At 45.2% G+C, this 19,706-nt stretch overlaps 1 protein-coding gene across 2 annotated transcripts in view; it reads right to left on the bottom strand.

The window, feature by feature from the left end:
* The window catches only part of PHTF2 (putative homeodomain transcription factor 2), a 184,113-nt gene that overhangs the window by 1,916 nt on the left and 162,491 nt on the right, over window positions 1–19,706 (bottom strand). For both annotated transcript variants that reach the window (XM_069765133.1, XM_069765135.1), the window contains 2 exons: window positions 1,587–1,742; window positions 603–698 (listed from right to left, as the gene is read on the bottom strand). In XM_069765133.1, coding sequence (XP_069621234.1) covers window positions 603–698; window positions 1,587–1,742 — 252 coding nt within the window. The remainder of the gene's footprint in view (window positions 1–602; window positions 699–1,586; window positions 1,743–19,706) is intronic.

The following is a 19,706-nucleotide window of genomic DNA, read 5'->3' as shown; positions in this document are numbered from 1 at the left end:
CTAGAAGACTTGTAAACCTGCTGCCATGTAGTCCTACATATTTGTGAGCTCTGTATAACCCCACACTCCCACCACCAATTGGCAGATTTCTGCCTATGCGCAGTGTACACAGAAAACAGCCAATTAGTGATGTGGGTGGGGTTATATACAGCTCAGCATTGTGATCTACAGCAGATAAAAAACAGTGATTTCATGAAAACTGCAGCAAGCAGTCCAGTAAGTGATATATTGATGGAATCAGGGTCTCTGCCCAAGATCATGCTGTTAGCAAAAAGGGGTGACAGATTCCCTTTAAATAGGTGTTCCCATTTCATAAATGGTGGTATATCGCCTGCATTTTGGTAGGATCTGACCTTTGGGGACCCAACTGGACTTGGGAATGAAGGGGGAAAATTAAGTGCTGATTCAGAACGGTGACCCCTTTAAGCCCTTCCATGCACAGGAACCCCCATGATCTCCTTCTCCAGCACAGTTACATTAGCGAACATTACAGTGCAGGCAAACTGATCATAAGGCAAGTCCTAGTGGTAAGAATAGGCTACCCCATTTATAAAACAAAAAAGAAAAAAATTGTATTTGTAACTTATTAATGGATCACTTACTTTTAACAGCTTAGTGGCTAATTTGAGCACATTGTTAACAAGCGTCAGCTCCTCCTTCTTATTTGGTTTCTTCTCCATTTTCAAGTACAAATTAATCTGTTGAACACAGCAGATAGTTGCATTGTTATAATGCGCCCACGTCATATCAGCGCATCACAGCCATTACTTCCCAGTCATTCATGATTGATGAAATCATGAAGCAGGAGGTCATTTGGCATCACCTGCCCTGTTCTGTACTGTGGCTCCATTTCGAGTGACCATGGCAAAGCAGGTCCAAAAATTAGCCATAAAAGTAATGGTTTTCATACAATATGATAATCAATAATCATAAATATGCAAAGAATTTCATTCATTAGGAAACATGTTAGACTACTTCTAGGAATTGAGGTGTAACATGTCATTGCCAAAGTAACAGGTCACAAATAATAATTCACTTAGAAATGGATGGAAACCACCGATTTCCATGAGATACTTCAAATCAATTGTAATATGTAAAAATCCTTCATATATGACATAATTAGTTTAAAATACCTTCATATAGAAAAAAAAAGTTGGATCTTTAGAGAAAATGCTTACATTTATGGCCATTTTAAACCAGGTCTGAATTGTCACTCCCTGTAGGTTCATTAAATGAATGTTTCCCTGTACAAAATGCTACTCTGCGAGTGTGATAAGATTTTTTTTGTAAAAAAAATAAAATAATAATCTTATTTCTATATAGATATTAAAAAAAACAGAGAAACGAAAATAGAGGTTGTAACATGCAGGTATATTGTTCATTTCTAGAAAGCAGCACTCAATGCCCGTCAGGGCCAAATAAACAACTTTTACCATAGAACTGTGTTCACTCTTGGTATATCCAAACTAGTAAAGCCCGCCATGAGAAAGAATAGAAAGAGCAGGAAGAGATATTCGGATGATCTAGGGTTTCGTGGACAAATATCAGCAAACACGACTACATCGGACAGAAGGTGTCTCGCCTACCTGTTCGGTCAATAGTATTGAGGTATTGCTATATTTTTTGCTGGTTTCTGATCCAAGTGTAACAAATCTCAATAAAAAGAGAGTTAATGAAATGCACCAAATTACGAGTTCCCAGTTGTAGTGACACTCCAGAAACGTTTCGTGAATATGAAGGAGCTAGGACAAAAAAGGGGAGGGGACAGAAAGAAAACAGATGATAAAAGGTTAATTGTGTCATTTTAGGTTTTTTGTTAATAAATAAAAGACTGATGGAGGAGGATGGTCTTCACATCTTCATACAATGCATACTAAGGCTAAGTTAGCCATGGCGGCATGGTTCCAGTTGGATCCATAACACCAGTCTTTTGCGCAGCAGGAGGGAAGTCATCCCTGTATTACCAAGGTGTGCCGACCGCTTGTTAAGGGACGTCTGGATTATCACTGGTTATGGTACTCACAGAATAGAAAGTGCATCTACTGTACCAGATCTCCTCACTAGATGGCAGTCCGATTCTTCCGTATGTCATCTTCAGATTTCAGGCCACCAAAAGCCTAATTGTAGACCATCAACACGGTACAAATCACTGTATAAGATCTGTACGGACCACAAGGTCACATACACAAGTTGTCGGAATGCCATGTAGGACTCATGGTTAGCCACAGTAGGAAATGAAATGTTTAAGCTGAATAGAAGTGATGACTATTGCATAATCCTTTAGTAACTTTGTGCTGTGTGTGACTTGGAGCCAAGGACAGCAGACTTACAGCGGTATAATGTAGGGCCGACAAGGTAATACCGTACAGTACAGACCAAAAGTTTGGACACACCTTCTCATTTAAAGATTTTTCTGTATTTTCATGACTATGAAAATTGTACATTCACACTGAAGGCATCAAAACTATGAATTAACACATGTGGAATTACATACTTAACAAAAAAGTGTGTCCATAGTTTTGATGCCTTCAGTGTGAATGTACAATTTTCATAGTCATGAAAATACAGAAAAATCTGTAAATGAGAAGGTGGGTCCAAACTTTAGGTCTGTAGTGTACATAAAGATAAGCTTGACCCAACCATAGGTCACAGCCAGGCATTCCACACTAAACCTTCAAGGTTGTCTACTACCAGGACAACCCATTCTCGATTTGAATGTTTACTCCCGTTAAAACAAAAACACTTATACTCACCACCCGTGCTGACTCAATTCCAGCGATGTCTTCACTCGTGTTTCCGGGGCTCACGTAAACTGCAGCTCTCAGTTCCTTTTGGTTACTTATACGTCTGAAGATGAGGACAGTAAACACTAGCGCCAACAACCTCACGCGAGCCCCCGGAACGTGAGTGCTGACACGGGAGGAGAGTAGAAGTGTTTTTATTTTATCGGGAGCAAACATTCCGATCGAGAAGGGGTTTGTCCTCTTCAGTCTTTATCACTATAGATTACGCTGGCCTTGTAATTATTCATGCAAAATTATTCTGTATATATAATGGCTTCATGCCATGTTATCTGCCAGTCTGTGGAATCGCTGGGGAAACATACAGTTAGGTCCATATGTATTTGGACAGACAACATTTTTCTAATTTTGGTTATAGACATTACCACAATGAATTTTAAACAAAACAATTCAGATGCAGTTGAAGTTCAGACTTTCAGCTTTCATTTGAGGGTATCCACATTAAAACTGGATGAAGGGTTTAGGAGTTTCAGCTCCTTAACATGTGCCACCCTGTTTTTAAAGGGACCAAAGGTAATTGGACAATTGACTCCAAGGCTATTTGATGGACAGGTATGGGCAATCCCTTCGTTATGTCATTCTCAATTAAGCAGATAACAGGCCTGGAGTGGATCTGAGGTGTGGTGCTTGCATTTGGAAGGTTTTGCTGTGATGGAAACATGCAGTCTAAGGAGCTCTCCATGCAGGTGAAACAAGCCATCCTTAAGCTACGAAAACAGAAAAAACCCATCCGAGAAATTGCTACAATATTAGGAGTGGCAAAATCTACAGTTTGGTACATCTTGAGAAGGAAGGAAAGCACTGGTGAACTCATCAATGGAAAAAGACCTGGGCGTCAACGGAAGACAACAGTGGTGGATGATCCTCATCGCTGGCGACATATCCCCAAATCCCGGCCCCCCTCATCACATCCCCACACTCATCTCTAATCCCCTGCCACGATCCTCTACACGTCTTCGCAACCACAGTAACCTCATACCCATTCATCCAGCCCCCACTCCCCCGGTCCCCCTACCTGGAGCTCTATGGAACGCACGCTCTGTCTGCAATAAACTGTCATTTATCCACAACCTCTTTATCAATAACAAACTCTCCTTCCTCGGCATCACTGAAACCTGGCTCACCCCCTCTGACGCTGCCTCTCCAGCCGCTCTGTCCTATGGTGGATTCCACCTCTCTCACACCCCTCGCCCCAGCAACAAACGTGGTGGAGGGGTTGGCTTGCTCCTGTCTGACACCTGCTCCTTTACCCCAATTCCACTACCACCCTCTGCTACTCTTCCCTCGTTCGAGGTGCACTCCGTCCGCATCTACTCCCCCTCCAATCTACAGCTGGCTGTCATCTACCGCCCCCCAGAACTAGCCATCTCCACCTTTCATGACCACTTCACCACCTGGCTACTTCATTTCCTCTCAGCTGACATCCCCACTATCATCATGGGTGACTTCAATATCCCCATTGACACTTCCACCTCAGCCGCCTCTAAACTTTTTTCGCTCACTGTCTCTTTTGGTCTCACTCAATGGTCATCTGAAGCCACCCATAAAGATGGCCACACACTGGACCTCATCTTCACCCGCCTTTGTTCCCTTACTAATCTCACCAACTCACCCCTCCCTCTGTCTGACCACAACCTACTGACATTTTCTTCTCTCTCCCCTCCTAGCGCACAACCTCCACTCCACTCCACAAACTCACTCACCCTCGCAGAAATCTCAAACACCTCAACTTACAATCACTGTCTGAGTCCCTTCTCCCTCTTACAAACATAGCTTCCTTCCATGACACAGACACTGCTGCCTCTTTTTATAACACCACAATAACAGCAACACTCGATTCGGCCGCCCCACTCATGCATAGCAAAACTCGTAGAATCAACAGGCAGCCCTGGCTAACCAGCCTGGCCAAAGAACTGAGACGGGCTTCCAGGATCGCTGAACGGCGATGGAAGAGATCTTGTTCTGCTGAGCAGTTCACTGCATACAAGCAGTCCCTCGCCAGCTTCAAGTCCGCGCTCACTGCCGCAAAACAAACTTACTTCTCATCTCTCATATCCTCCCTGTCGCACAACCCTAAACAGCTCTTCAACACTTTCAATTCTCTACTCCATCCCCCAGCATCTCCTCCCTCCTCTATCATTTCAGCTGAAGAATTTGCCTCTTTCTTTAAAGGGAACCTGTCACCCCGGTTTTTCAGATTGAGATAAAAATACTGTTAAATAGGGCCTGCAGTGTGTGTTACAATAGTGTATGTAGTGTACCCTGATTCCCCACCTATGCTGCGAAATAACTTACCAAAGTCGCCGTTTTCGCCTGTCAATCAGGCTGGTCAGGTCAGGTGGGCGTGGTGACTAGAGTTGAGCGACCTTGACCTTTTTAGAGTCGAGCCGGGTTTTGCGAAACCCGACTATGTCCAAAGTCGGGTCGAGTGAAATCGGCCGATTATGACGTAAAGTCGGGATCGACCGAAACACGAAACCCAATGCAAGTCAATGGGGCAGCATAGTCGGCAGTGAGTGGGGGCCAGGAAAACACCTAGAGTGCCCATTTTAATGTCAAAACCATCCATTCTTCTTAATGAAGCTTGTCAAGCGTAATTTACCTTAAAATAATTGGAAGGCATTTGAAATTGGGGGTCATTTGGCTAAAGTTGTGGGGGGTAGGGCTGGTTCAAGTAATTAGTGGGCCCAGTAAATCTGGACCACGTCACGGCAGTGGAGCAGGGAGAGGTAAGTATTTCAACTTTGCAAGTGCTGTGATCCTGAGCAAGCAGGGGGGGCCCACTCGTTGGCATTGGCACTGGCACAGGGCCCCTCAAAGTACAGCGGTGTGTTTGCACGGCGGGGGCGCCTCCCACCGGCAGCAACACTTTTGCGTACTATGAGAGGCCCTGTGCCAGTGACGTCGCCAACTAGTATTCCTCCCCCCACCTGATGAAGGAACCTGCACTTTCATCTGCACCTTCCTCTTTGTCCCCGTGTAAGGTGGTATGGTATGCGGGAAGAGCAACCTGACTTTCAGCAGGGTCACAATGTTGTTGTGTAGCGTGCACGGGGAATGTTGCGTTATGGGTCAATGTACCAGCAGACTCATCTATCACTGGCTGGGCAATGGGCACGATGAAGTGGAAACACAGATATAGGCCCAAAGAAGAAAGTGGGCTAAATGCAGTTCAAAATTGGTAACACAGGAATAACCAGGGGGCATTGCAGTGGAGGACAACTGGAATGAGAGGCTGACACAGAGAGTAGGGCCAAATCAGTAAGTAGTCGAAATGCAGTTCAAAATTGGCAACCGTAGTAAACAGGCGGCACAGCTTTGTTCAGTGGAGGAGAACAGCAAGGAGTGGCAGACACCGATAGTAGGCCCCAACCCAACTAGTAGGCCAAATGCAGTCTAACATTAACAACTACTTAACGAGAGGCTGAAAATGGAATTTCAGGACAGGAAACCAGGAGAACAGCAAGGAGTGGCAGACACCGATAGTAGGCCCCAAACCAACTAGTACGCCAAATGCAGTTGTTCCATTTAACCACAATTTAATGAGAGCCTGAAGATAGAAGCTCAGGAAAGGCAACCTGGGGAACACCTTGGAGTGTAACACACCATCTCTCTCCACCCCATACCCATTTTGTAGGCCTAATGCTGTGTACTTTTCTACAACTACTAAACGAGAGTCGGAAGACCGAAGCAATGGCAAGGAAACCTGGGGAACACCTTGGAGTGTAACACACCATCTCTCTCCACCCGATACCCATTTTGTAGGCCTAATGCAGTGTAGTTTTCTACAACTACTAAACGAGAGTCGGAAGATCGAAGCAATGGCGAGGAAACCTGGAGAACACCTTGGAGTGTAACACACCATCTCTCTCCACCCCATTCCCCATTTTTTAGGCCTAATGCAGCCTACTTTCCGACACCTACTAAACGAGAGCATGAAGATCGAAGCTCAGGAAAGGCAACCTGGGGAACACCTTGGAGTGTAACAACAACCTCTCTCTACACCACGGAAGGGCTGATTCTTAGGAAGGAAGGCTGTTGTAAATAAGCATTGCGCGCCCGAGGGTGATTATATTCTTATTCGGTATCTACTCACCCTCGGACGCGCCATGCTTCTTGATTTGTAATTAATGTTTATTTGCAATGTGCTTTTGACTTACTCAATTATTTTTTTAATTATTGATTTTATTAAATTAATAGTTTAACATCTTATTGGAAATAATTTAAAGGAGACGCGACAGGACAACACTCGGTGGATGCCATATCTGTGTTAACAACTCCAAAAAAACCTTTCAGTTAACTTCTTGCAGGAGAAAGTAATTGTAGCTGGTGGACCTTTTAGTACAGTTCCAGATTTTTGTTGTGTGTTTGTTTTTAATGTTAAAATGTCTGCATTTGAGATCTCAACACGATCTTATTTTTTATAATCAAAATAATTATTTTTTTATTTTAAGATGTTGGTTCAAGGGGTACACGGGCAGCAGTAGACAGGTCAGTGGAGGCCTAGTGGAAGGAGGGACCGCAGATGCGCCACTGTTTCACCCATACACAATTTGTAGGCCTAATGCAGCGTAGTTTCCAACAGCTAGTAAACGAGAGCCGGAAGATCGAAGCTCAGGAAAGGCAACCTGGGGAACACCTTGGAGTGTAACAACAACCTCTCTCTACACCACGGAAGGGCTGATTCTTAGGAAGGAAGGCTGTTGTAAATAAGCATTGCGCGCCCGAGGGTGATTATATTCTTATTCGGTATCTACTCACCCTCGGACGCGCCATGCTTCTTGATTTGTAATTAATGTTTATTTGCAATGTGCTTTTGACTTACTCAATTATTTTTTTAATTATTGATTTTATTAAATTAATAGTTTAACATCTTATTGGAAATAATTTAAAGGAGACGCGACAGGACAACACTCGGTGGATGCCATATCTGTGTTAACAACTCCAAAAAAACCTTTCAGTTAACTTCTTGCAGGAGAAAGTAATTGTAGCTGGTGGACCTTTTTAGTACAGTTCCAGATTTTTGTTGTGTGTTTGTTTTTAATGTTAAAATGTCTGCATTTGAGATCTCAACACGATCTTATTTTTTATAATCAAATTAATTTTTTAAATATTTTATTAGGTTGGTTCAAGGGGTACACGGGCCGCAGTAGACAGGTCAGTGGAGGCCTAGTGGAAGGAGTGACCGCAGACAGGCATCGAAGGCCTAAAATAATAACACATGGCTGTAGGCAATTTTAAATTGGTTCCAGGGTTACACGGGCAGCAGTGGTGTGGTCAGTGGAGGCCTAGTGGAAGGAGTGACCGCAGACAGGCATCGAAGGCCTAAAATATTAACACATGGCTGTAGGCAATTTTAAATTGGTTCCAGGGGTACTTGGGCAGCAGTGCCCTGGTCAGTGTAGTAGTAGTTGAAAGAATGTACCGCAGACAGGCATCGAAGGCCTAAAATAAAAAAATTGGGCTGGCTGTAGGCAATTTTAAATTGGTTCCAGGGTTACACGGGCAGCAGTGGTGTGGTCAGTGGAGGCCTAGTGGAAGGAGTGACCGCAGACAGGCATCGAAGGCCTAAAATAATAACACATGGCTGTAGGCAATTTTAAATTGGTTCCAGGGTTACACGGGCAGCAGTGGTGTGGTCAGTGGAGGCCTAGTGGAAGGAGTGACCGCAGACAGGCATCGAAGGCCTAAAATATTAACACATGGCTGTAGGCAATTTTAAATTGGTTCCAGGGGTACTTGGGCAGCAGTGCCCTGGTCAGTGTAGTAGTAGTTGAAAGAATGTACCGCAGACAGGCATCGAAGGCCTAAAATAAAAAAATTGGGCTGGCTGTAGGCAATTTTAAATTGGTTCCAGGGTTACACGGGCAGCAGTGGTGTGGTCAGTGGAGGCCTAGTGGAAGGAGTGACCGCAGACAGGCATCGAAGGCCTAAAATAATAACACATGGCTGTAGGCAATTTTAAATTGGTTCCAGGGTTACACGGGCAGCAGTGGTGTGGTCAGTGGAGGCCTAGTGGAAGGAGTGACCGCAGACAGGCATCGAAGGCCTAAAATAATAACACATGGCTGTAGGCAATTTTAAATTGGTTCCAGGGTTACACGGGCAGCAGTGGTGTGGTCAGTGGAGGCCTAGTGGAAGGAGTGACCGCAGACAGGCATCGAAGGCCTAAAATATTAACACATGGCTGTAGGCAATTTTAAATTGGTTCCAGGGGTACTTGGCAGCAGTGCCCTGGTCAGTGTAGTAGTAGTTGAAAGAATGTACCGCAGACAGGCATCGAAGGCCTAAAATAAAAAAATTGGGCTGGCTGTAGGCAATTTTAAATTGGTTCCAGGGTTACACGGGCAGCAGTGGTGTGGTCAGTGGAGGCCTAGTGGAAGGAGTGACCGCAGACAGGCATCGAAGGCCTAAAATAATAACACATGGCTGTAGGCAATTTTAAATTGGTTCCAGGGTTACACGGGCAGCAGTGGTGTGGTCAGTGGAGGCCTAGTGGAAGGAGTGACCGCAGACAGGCATCGAAGGCCTAAAATAATAACACATGGCTGTAGGCAATTTTAAATTGGTTCCAGGGTTACACGGGCAGCAGTGGTGTGGTCAGTGGAGGCCTAGTGGAAGGAGTGACCGCAGACAGGCATCGACGGCCTAAAATAATCACACATGGCTGTAGGCAATTTTAAATTGGTTCCAGGGGTACACGGGCAGCAGTGGTCTGGTCAGTGGAAGTCTAGTGGAAGGAGTGACCGCAGACAGGCTTCGAAGGCCTAACATAACAAAAATGTCAAAACAATGGTATTGTCAGTGCCAGTCATTGAAGGATGTCAGCGCCTAGACTACACATTGGTGAAGCTGTGAGAGATAATTTTGCTAGTGGTAGAGCACTGTTTGAGCTGGGGGGGGGGGGAACTGGCTTGTGGCCGGCGGTACAGGCACAGGGCCCCTCATATTACAACGGTGAGTCTGACGTTGGGTGCGCACCACCACCGCCAGAGACACTTTATTGTACTATGAGGGACCCAGTGGCAGTGCCGTCGACCAAAAGCGGGCTCACCCACCTCTTCAGACAAACAGCACTCTCAAGGGTCCAAGCGCAAAGTGGCGATAGCACGACCCCGTGTGGGGAGTTTGGCCATTTCGTGAGGTGGAAACATGTCGTATGCTGGACAATCAGGTGAAGAAAATTACGAGATTGGAAAAGTCATTCAGAATAGTCCACAGGCAAGACCTTTTCATAGGAAAGCTAGGTGTCAGCCGGGCAGGGTGGGGCAAAAGATTTTGAAATCCAGTTGTGGTTCATTTTAATGAAGGTTAGATCATCTACATTTTGGGTAGACAGACGAGTCCTTTTTTCTGTTAGTATTGAACCTGCAGCACTGAATACTCTTTCTGATAGGACACTAGCTGCCGGGCAAGCAAGCTCCTGCAATGCATATTCTGCCAATTCTGGCCAGGTGTCTAATTTGGATGCCCAGTAATCAAATGGGAATGACGGTTGAGGGAGAACGTCGATAAGGGATGAAAAATAGTTTGTAACCATACTGGACAAATGTTGTCTCCTGTCACTTTGAATTGATGCTGCAGTACCTGTCCTGTCTGCGGTCCTAGAAAAATCACTCCACAACCTGGTCAGAAAACCCCTCTGGCCAACGCCACTTCTGATTTCTGCCCCTCTAACACCTCTGGTCTGCTGGCCCCTGGAGCTCGTGTGAGAACGATCACGGGCGCTGTGTGCAGGGAATGCCAGAAGCAAACGGTCAACAAGAGTTGATTGTTTTGTTGCTAATATTAGTTCCAAGTTCTCATGTGGCATAATATTTTGCAATTTGCCTTTATAGCGAGGATCAAGGAGGCAGGCCAACCAGTAATCGTCATCGTTCATCATTTTTGTAATGCGTGTGTCCCTTTTGAGGATACGCAAGGCATAATCCGCCATGTGGGCCAAAGTTCCCGTTGTCAAATCTGCGGTTGTGCTTGGTTGAGGGGCAGTTGCAGGCAAATCTACGTCACTTGTGTCCCTCAAAAAACCAGAACCCGGCCTTGCCACGCCACCAATTTCCCGTGCCCCCGGGAAAGCTTCCTCATTAAAAATATACTCATCCCCATCATCCTCCTCATCCTCCACCTCCTCTTCGCCCGGTACCTCGTCATGTACACTGCCCTGACCAGACAATCGCTGACTGTCATCAAGGCTTTCCTCTTCCTCTGGTGCAGACGCCTGATCCTTTATGTGCGTCAAACTTTGCATCAGCAGACGCATTAGGGGGATGCTCATGCTTATTATGGCGTTGTCTGCACTAACCAGCCGTGTGCATTCCTCAAAACACTGAAGGACTTGACACATGTCTTGAATCTTCGACCACTGCACACCTGACAACTCCATGTCTGCCATCCTACTGCCTGCCCGTGTATGTGTATCCTCCCACAAAAACATAACAGCCCGCCTCTGTTCGCACAGTCTCTGAAGCATGTGCAGTGTTGAGTTCCACCTTGTTGCAACGTCTATGATTAGGCGATGCTGGGGAAGGTTCAAAGAACGCTGATAGGTCTGCATACGGCTGGAGTGTACAGGCGAACGGCGGATATGTGCGCAAAGTCCACGCACTTTGAGGAGCAGGTCGGATAACCCCGGATAACTTTTCAGGAAGCACTGCACCACCAGGTTTAAGGTGTGAGCCAGGCAAGGAATGTGTTTCAGTTGGGAAAGGGAGATGGCAGCCATGAAATTCCTTCCGTTATCACTCACTACCTTGCCTGCCTCAAGATCTACAGTGCCCAGCCACGACTGCGTTTCTTGCTGCAAGAACTCGGACAGAACTTCCGCGGTGTGTCTATTGTCGCCCAAACACTTCATAGCCAATACAGCCTGCTGACGTATGCCAGTAGCTGCCCCATAATGGGAGACCTGGTGTGCAACAGTGGCAGGTGCGGATGGAGTGTTTGTGCGACTGCGGTCTGTGGACGAGCTCTTGCTTCTGCAGGAGGACGAGGAGGAGGAGGAGGAGGAGGGGGTGCGAACGGCTACAGACAACTGTTTACTAGACCGTGGGCTAGGCAGAACTGTCCCAAACTTGCTGTCCCCTGTGGACCCTGAATCCACCACATTTACCCAGTGTGCCGTGATGGACACGTAACGTCCCTGGCCATGCCTACTGGTCCATGCATCTGTTGTCAGGTGCACCTTTGTGCTCACAGATTGCCTGAGTGCATGGACGATGCGCTCTTTAACATGCTGGTGGAGGGCTGGGATGGCTTTTCTGGAAAAAAAGTGTCGACTGGGTAGCTCGTAGCGTGGTACAGCGTAGTCCATCAGGTCTTTGAAAGCTTCGCTTTCAACTAACCGGTAGGGCATCATCTCTAACGAGATTAGTCTAGCTATGTGGGCGTTCAAACCCTGTGTACGCGGATGCGAGGCTAAGTACTTCCTTTTTCTAACCATAGTCTCATGTAGGGTGAGCTGGACTGGAGAGATGGAGATCGTGGAACTAGCGGGGGTGCCGGTGGACATGGCAGACTGAGAGACGGTGGGAGATGGTATTGTTGCCGCCGGTGCCCTAGATGCAGTGTTTCCTACTACGAAACTGGTGATTCCCTGACCCTGACTGCTTTGGCCTGGCAAAGATACCTGCACAGATACAGCAGGTGGTGCGCTAAATGGTGGTCCTACACTGCCGGAAGGGATGTTGCGTTGATGACTAGCTTCATTGGCCGAGGGTGCAACAACCTTAAGGGACGTTTGGTAGTTAGTCCAAGCTTTCAAATGCATGGTGGTTAAATGTCTATGCATGCAACTAGTATTGAGACTTTTCAGATTCTGACCTCTGCTTAAGGAAGTAGAACATTTTTGACAGATGACTTTGCGCTGATCAATTGGATGTTGTTTAAAAAAATGCCAGACTGCACTCTTTCTAGCATCGGATACCTTTTCAGGCATTGCAGACTGAGCTTTAACCGGATGGCCACGCTGTCCTCCACCAGGTTTTGGCTTTGCCACGCGTTTTGGGCAAGATACGGGCCCGGCAGATGGAACCTGTGGCGATGTTGATGCCTGCTGCGGCCCCTCCTCCTCCTCTGCTTCAGAACTGCTGCCGCCTGCACCCTGTTCCCCCAATGGCTGCCAATCGGGGTCAAGAACTGGGTCATCTAATAACTCTTCTTGTACCTCCTGCGCAACTTCGTCTGTGTCACCGTGTCGTTCGGTGGTATAGCGTTCGTGATGGGGCAACATAGTCTCATCAGGGTCTGATTCTTGATCAGCACCCTGCGAGGGCAATGTTGTGGTCTGAGTCAAAGGACCAGCATAGTAGTCTGGCTGTGGCTGTGCGTCACTGCACTCCATGTCAGATTCAATTTGTAATGGGCATGGACTGTTAACTGCTTCACTTTCTAAGCCAGGGACGGTATGTGTAAAGAGCTCCATGGAGTAACCCGTTGTGTCGCCTGCTGCATTCTTCTCTGTTGTTGTTTTTGCTGAAGAGGACAAGGAAGTGACTTGTCCCTGACCGTGAACATCCACTAACGACGCGCTGCTTTTACTTTTACCAGTTTCACGAGAGGAGGCAAAAGAGCTAGAGGCTGAGTCAGCAAGATAAGCCAAAACTTGCTCTTGCTGCTCCGGCTTTAAAAGCGGTTTTCCTAATCCCAGAAAAGGGAGCGTTCGAGGCCTTGTGTAGCCGGACGACGAACCTGGCTCCACAGCTCCAGACTTAGGTGCAATATTTTTTTCCCCACGACCACCTGATGCTCCACCACTACCACTACCCTCATTACCAGCTGACAATGAACGCCCCCGGCCACGACCTCTTCCACTAGACTTCCTCATTGTTTTAAAAACGTAACCAAACTAACGTTATTTGTTGCAGTCACACAACTTACACGGTGAGCTATAACTTCAGTATGATTTAGCTACCCCTTTACAGGTTGGTGAGACCACCGCGAAAATCAGGCACAATGTTACACACTCTTTTTTTGGTGGCTGCAAATTAGAGAGATGCCCCACACGCAGGACTGTCACTGAAGCACAAATGTTAATATTAATGTCACACTATTATTTGTTTTTTATTTTTATTTTTTTCAGGAACACTTTAGAAACCCCCCCAAAAAAAAAAAAATTTGATTTTTGCAGGGAGAATTTAGAAAACAAATGTAACAAACTATATGCTTTCTATGGGCCACTGAGTGAGAGATGACGCACACAGGAATCAGGAGTGGCACACAAGCCCAGAGGCCAATATTTTTCTACCAATGATTGATGGAGTTATTTTCTCTGGTAGATTTTGGAACCCAAATCAAGGAAAAAAAATATAGGCTTTCTATGGACCACAATTGGAGAGAGAGAGAGAGAGAGAGAGAGAGAGAGAGAGAGAGATGGCACACCCAGGAGTCAAGACTGGCACACAAGCAGAAAGGCCAATATTAATCTCCCACTGTTTTTTTTTTTTTTTTTTTTTTTTTCAGGGAGACTTTAGAAAAAAAAATAATAAAAAAAATATGATTTTATCAGGAAGAATTTAGAAACCAAATAAAATAAAATGATTTTTTCAGGGAGAATTTATAAAACAAATAAAAACAAAAATAGGCGTTCTATGGCCCACTGACTGAGAGATGACGCACACAGGAATCAGGAGTGGCACACAAGCCCAGAGGCCAATATTTTTCTACCAATGATTGATGTAGTTATTTTCTCTGGTAGATTTTGGAACCCAAATCAAGGAAAAAAAATATAGGCTTTCTATGGACCACAATTGGAGAGAGAGAGAGAGAGAGAGAGAGAGAGAGAGAGAGAGAGATGGCACACCCAGGAGTCAAGACTGGCACACAAGCAGAAAGGCCAATATTAATCTCCCACTGTTTTTTTTGGTTGTTTTTTTTTTTTTTTTCAGGGAGACTTTAGAAAAAAAAATAATAAAAAAAATATGATTTTATCAGGAAGAATTTAGAAACCAAATAAAATAAAATGATTTTTTCAGGGAGAATTTAGAAAACAAATAAAACCAAAAATAGGCGTTCTATGGCCCACTGACTGAGAGATGACGCACCCAGGAGTCAAGACTGGCACACAAGCAGAAAGGCCAATATTAATCTCCCACTGTTTTTTTTTTCAGGGAGACTTTAGAAAAAAAAATAATAAAAAAAATATGATTTTATCAGGAAGAATTTAGAAACCAAATAAAATAAAATGATTTTTTCAGGGAGAATTTATAAAACAAATAAAAACAAAAATAGGCGTTCTATGGCCCACTGACTGAGAGATGACGCACACAGGAATCAGAAGTGGCACACAAGCCCAGAGGCCAATATTTTTCTACCAATGATTGATGTAGTTATTTTCTCTGGTAGATTTTGGAACCCAAATCAAGGAAAAAAAATATAGGCTTTCTATGGACCACAATTGGAGAGAGAGAGAGAGAGAGAGAGAGAGAGAGAGAGATGGCACACCCAGGAGTCAAGACTGGCACACAAGCAGAAAGGCCAATATTAATCTCCCACTGTTTTTTTTGGTTGTTTTTTTTTTTTTTTTCAGGGAGACTTTAGAAAAAAAAATAATAAAAAAAATATGATTTTATCAGGAAGAATTTAGAAACCAAATAAAATAAAATGATTTTTTCAGGGAGAATTTAGAAAACAAATAAAACCAAAAATAGGCGTTCTATGGCCCACTGACTGAGAGATGACGCACCCAGGAGTCAAGACTGGCACACAAGCAGAAAGGCCAATATTAATCTCCCACTGTTTTTTTTTTTTTTTTTTCAGGGAGACTTTAGAAAAAAAAATAATAAAAAAAATATGATTTTATCAGGAAGAATTTAGAAACCAAATAAAATAAAATGATTTTTTCAGGGAGAATTTATAAAACAAATAAAAACAAAAATAGGCGTTCTATGGCCCACTGACTGAGAGATGACGCACACAGGAATCAGAAGTGGCACACAAGCCCAGAGGCCAATATTTTTCTACCAATGATTGATGTAAGTTATTTTCTCTGGTAGATTTTGGAACCCAAATCAAGGAAAAAAAATATAGGCTTTCTATGGACCACAATTGGAGAGAGAGAGAGAGAGAGAGAGAGAGAGAGAGAGAGATGGCACACCCAGGAGTCAAGACTGGCACACAAGCAGAAAGGCCAATATTAATCTCCCACTGTTTTTTTTGGTTGTTTTTTTTTTTTTTTTTCAGGGAGACTTTAGAAAAAAAAATAATAAAAAAAATATGATTTTATCAGGAAGAATTTAGAAACCAAATAAAATAAAATGATTTTTTCAGGGAGAATTTAGAAAACAAATAAAACCAAAAATAGGCGTTCTATGGCCCACTGACTGAGAGATGACGCACCCAGGAGTCAAGACTGGCACACAAGCAGAAAGGCCAATATTAATCTCCCACTGTTTTTTTTTTTTTTTTTTTTTTTTTCAGGGAGACTTTAGAAAAAAAAATAATAAAAAAAATATGATTTTATCAGGAAGAATTTAGAAACCAAATAAAATAAAATGATTTTTTCAGGGAGAATTTAGAAAACAAATAAAACCAAAAATAGGCGTTCTATGGCCCACTGACTAAGAGAGAGAGAGAGAGATGGAACGCTTAGTACTGGCACACAAGCCCAAAGGGCAATATTAATCTCCCTTTTTTTTTCCAGGGAGAATTTCTAAAACCCCCCCCAAAAAAAAAATAGGCTTTCTATGGCCCACTATTTGTGAGAGAGATGGGACGCTCAGGACTGGCACAGATGGCACGCTCAGGACTGGCACAGAAGCCCAGAGGCCAATATTAATCTCCCTTTTTTTCTGGGAGAATTTATAAAACCAAAAAAATATTTAAATAGGCTTTCTATGGCCCACTATTTGTGAGAGAGATGGCACGCTCAGGACTGGCACAGATGGCACGCTCACAACTGGCACACAAGCCCAGAGGCCAATATTAATCTCCCTTTTTTCAGGGAAAATTTATAAAACCAAAAAAAAAATTAAATAGGCTTTCTATGGCCCACTATTTGTGAGAGAGATGGGACGCTCAGGACTGGCACAGATGGCACGCTCAGGACTGGCACAGAAGCCCAGAGGCCAATATTAATCTCCCTTTTTTTCTGGGAGAATTTATAAAACCAAAAAAAAAATTAAATAGGCTTTCTATGGCCCACTATTTGTGAGAGAGATGGGACGCTCAGGACTGGCACAGATGGCACGCTCAGGACTGGCACAGAAGCCCAGAGGCCAATATTAATCTCCCTTTTTTTCTGGGAGAATTTATAAAACCAAAAAAATATTTAAATAGGCTTTCTATGGCCCACTATTTGTGAGAGAGATGGCACGCTCAGGACTGGCACAGATGGCACGCTCACAACTGGCACACAAGCCCAGAGGCCAATATTAATCTCCCTTTTTTTCTGGGAGAATTTATAAAACCAAAAAAAAAATTAAATAGGCTTTCTATGGCCCACTATTTGTGAGAGAGATGGGACGCTCAGGACTGGCACAGATGGCACGCTCAGGACTGGCACAGAAGCCCAGAGGCCAATATTAATCTCCCTTTTTTTCTGGGAGAATTTATAAAACCAAAAAAATATTTAAATAGGCTTTCTATGGCCCACTATTTGTGAGAGAGATGGCACGCTCAGGACTGGCACAGATGGCACGCTCACAACTGGCACACAAGCCCAGAGGCCAATATTAATCTCCCTTTTTTCAGGGAAAATTTATAAAACCAAAAAAAAAATTAAATAGGCTTTCTATGGCCCACTATTTGTGAGAGAGATGGCACACTCAGGACTGGCACACAAGCCCAAAGGCCAATATTAATCTCCCACTGTATTTTTATCAGGGAGAATTTATACACCCCACAAAAAAAAATACAGAAAAATGAAAAGGCTTTCTATGGCCCACTATGTGAGAGAGATGGCACACACAGGGATGGCACTCTAGCAGAAATGCCAAATTGCCAATCTTAATCTCCCACCAAAAAAAAAAAAAAAAAAAAAACAGGGAATGTCCTACAATTACTATCTCCCTGCCTGCAGTAATCTCAGCCAGGTATGGCAGGCAGCTACTATCTCCCTGCCTGCAGTAATCTCAGCCAGGTATGGCAGGCAGCAATAAGGAGTGGACTGATGCACAAATGAAATAAAAAGTGTGGACAAACAAAAAAGATAGCTGTGCAGAAAGGAAGGAACAAGAGGATTTGTGCTTTGAAAAAAGCAGTTGGTTTGCACAGCGGCGTACACACAGCAATGCAGCTATCAGGGAGCCTTCTAGGGCAGCCCAATGAGCTACAGCGCTGAGGGGAAAAAAAAAAACTTCCACTGTCCCTGCACACCGAGGGTGGTGTTGGACAGTGCAAATCGCTGCAGCACAAGCGGTTTTGTGGTTAATGGACCCTGCCTAACGCTATCCCTGCTTCTGACAAAGCGGCAGCAACCTCTCCCTAAGCTCAGATCAGCAGCAGTAAGATGGCGGTCGGCGGGAACGCCTCTTTATAGCCCCTGTGACGTCGCAGACAGCAAGCCAATCACTGCAATGCCCTTCTCTAAGATGGTGGGGACCAGGACCTATGTCATCACGCTGCCCACACTCTGCGTTTACCTTCATTGGCTGAGAAATGGCGCTTTTCGCGTCATTGAAACGCGACTTTGGCGCGAAAGTCGCGTACCGCATGGCCGACCACGCACAGGGGTCGGATCGGGTTTCATGAAACCCCGACTTAGCCAAAAGTCGGCGACTTTTGAAAATGTTCGACCCGTTTCGCTCAACCCTAGTGGTGACATCGCTCTTTTCTTCCCCAGCTTTACGTTGGTGGCGTAGTGGTGTGCGCATGTCGCAGTGACGAATCCACTGCGCGCACGTGAAGAAACAGCGCGCGATCTGCGCTGTTATCCCTGTCATCAGTGGGAGCGGCCATCTTCCTGAGGCCGCGCGTGCGCAGAAGGAGTGCTCTGCTGCACGGGGCTTCAGGAAAATGGCCACGGGATGCCGCGCGTGCGCAGAAGAGATTGCGGCGGCCATTTTCCCAAAGCCGAGATGCAAACTCGGCTTTGGGAAAATGGCCGCCGCGATCTCTTCTGCGCACGCGCGGCATCCCGCGGCCATTTTCCTGAAGCCCCGTGCAGCAGAGCACTCCATCTGCGAACGCGCGGCCCCAGGAAGATGGCCGCCCCCACCGATGACAGGGATAACAGCGCAGATCGCGCGCTGTTTCTTCACGTGCGCGCAGTGGATTCGTCACTGCGACATGCGCACACCACTACGCCACCAACGTAAAGCTAGGGAAGAAAAGAGCGATGTCACCACGCCCACCTGACCTGACCAGCCTGATTGACAGGCGAAAACGGCGACTTTGGTAAGTTATTTCGCAGCATAGGTGGGGAATCAGGGTACACTACGTACACTATTGTAACGCACACCGCAGGCCCTATTTAACAGTATTTTTATCTCAATCTGAAAAACCGGGGTGACAGGTTCCCTTTAAGCAGAAGATAGATAACATCAGACAAAGCTTTGGCCCGCAGCCCCCAATGCCCCTCCTCTTGACTACTCAGCCCTGTTGCAAAGCCAGCTTCTCCACCATGACAGAAGATCAGCTCTCCCTTCTATCAAGATCACATCTCACCACTTGCACTCTTGACCCGCTCCCATCCCACCTCATCCCTAACCTCACAAAAGTCTTCATCCCAACCTTAACACAACTCTTCAACCTCTCACTTACAAACGGTGTCTTCCCCTCATCCTTCAAACATGCATCAATCACACCTATCCTCAAAAAACCCTCCCTCGACCCAACCTCCGTGTACAGCTATCGCCCGATATCCCTTCTCCCTTTTGCCTCAAAACTACTGGAACAGCATGTCCATCTTGAACTGTCCTCCCACCTCTCCTCCTGCTCCCTCTTTGACCAGTTACAATCTGGCTTCCGAAC

This window comes from Ranitomeya imitator, chromosome 4, assembly GCF_032444005.1.
Source record: "Ranitomeya imitator isolate aRanImi1 chromosome 4, aRanImi1.pri, whole genome shotgun sequence".
In the NCBI taxonomy this organism is placed as follows: domain Eukaryota; kingdom Metazoa; phylum Chordata; class Amphibia; order Anura; family Dendrobatidae; genus Ranitomeya; species Ranitomeya imitator.
The sequence above is the reverse complement of the archived record's forward strand: the minus strand, read 5'-3'. Positions and strand labels throughout refer to the sequence as shown.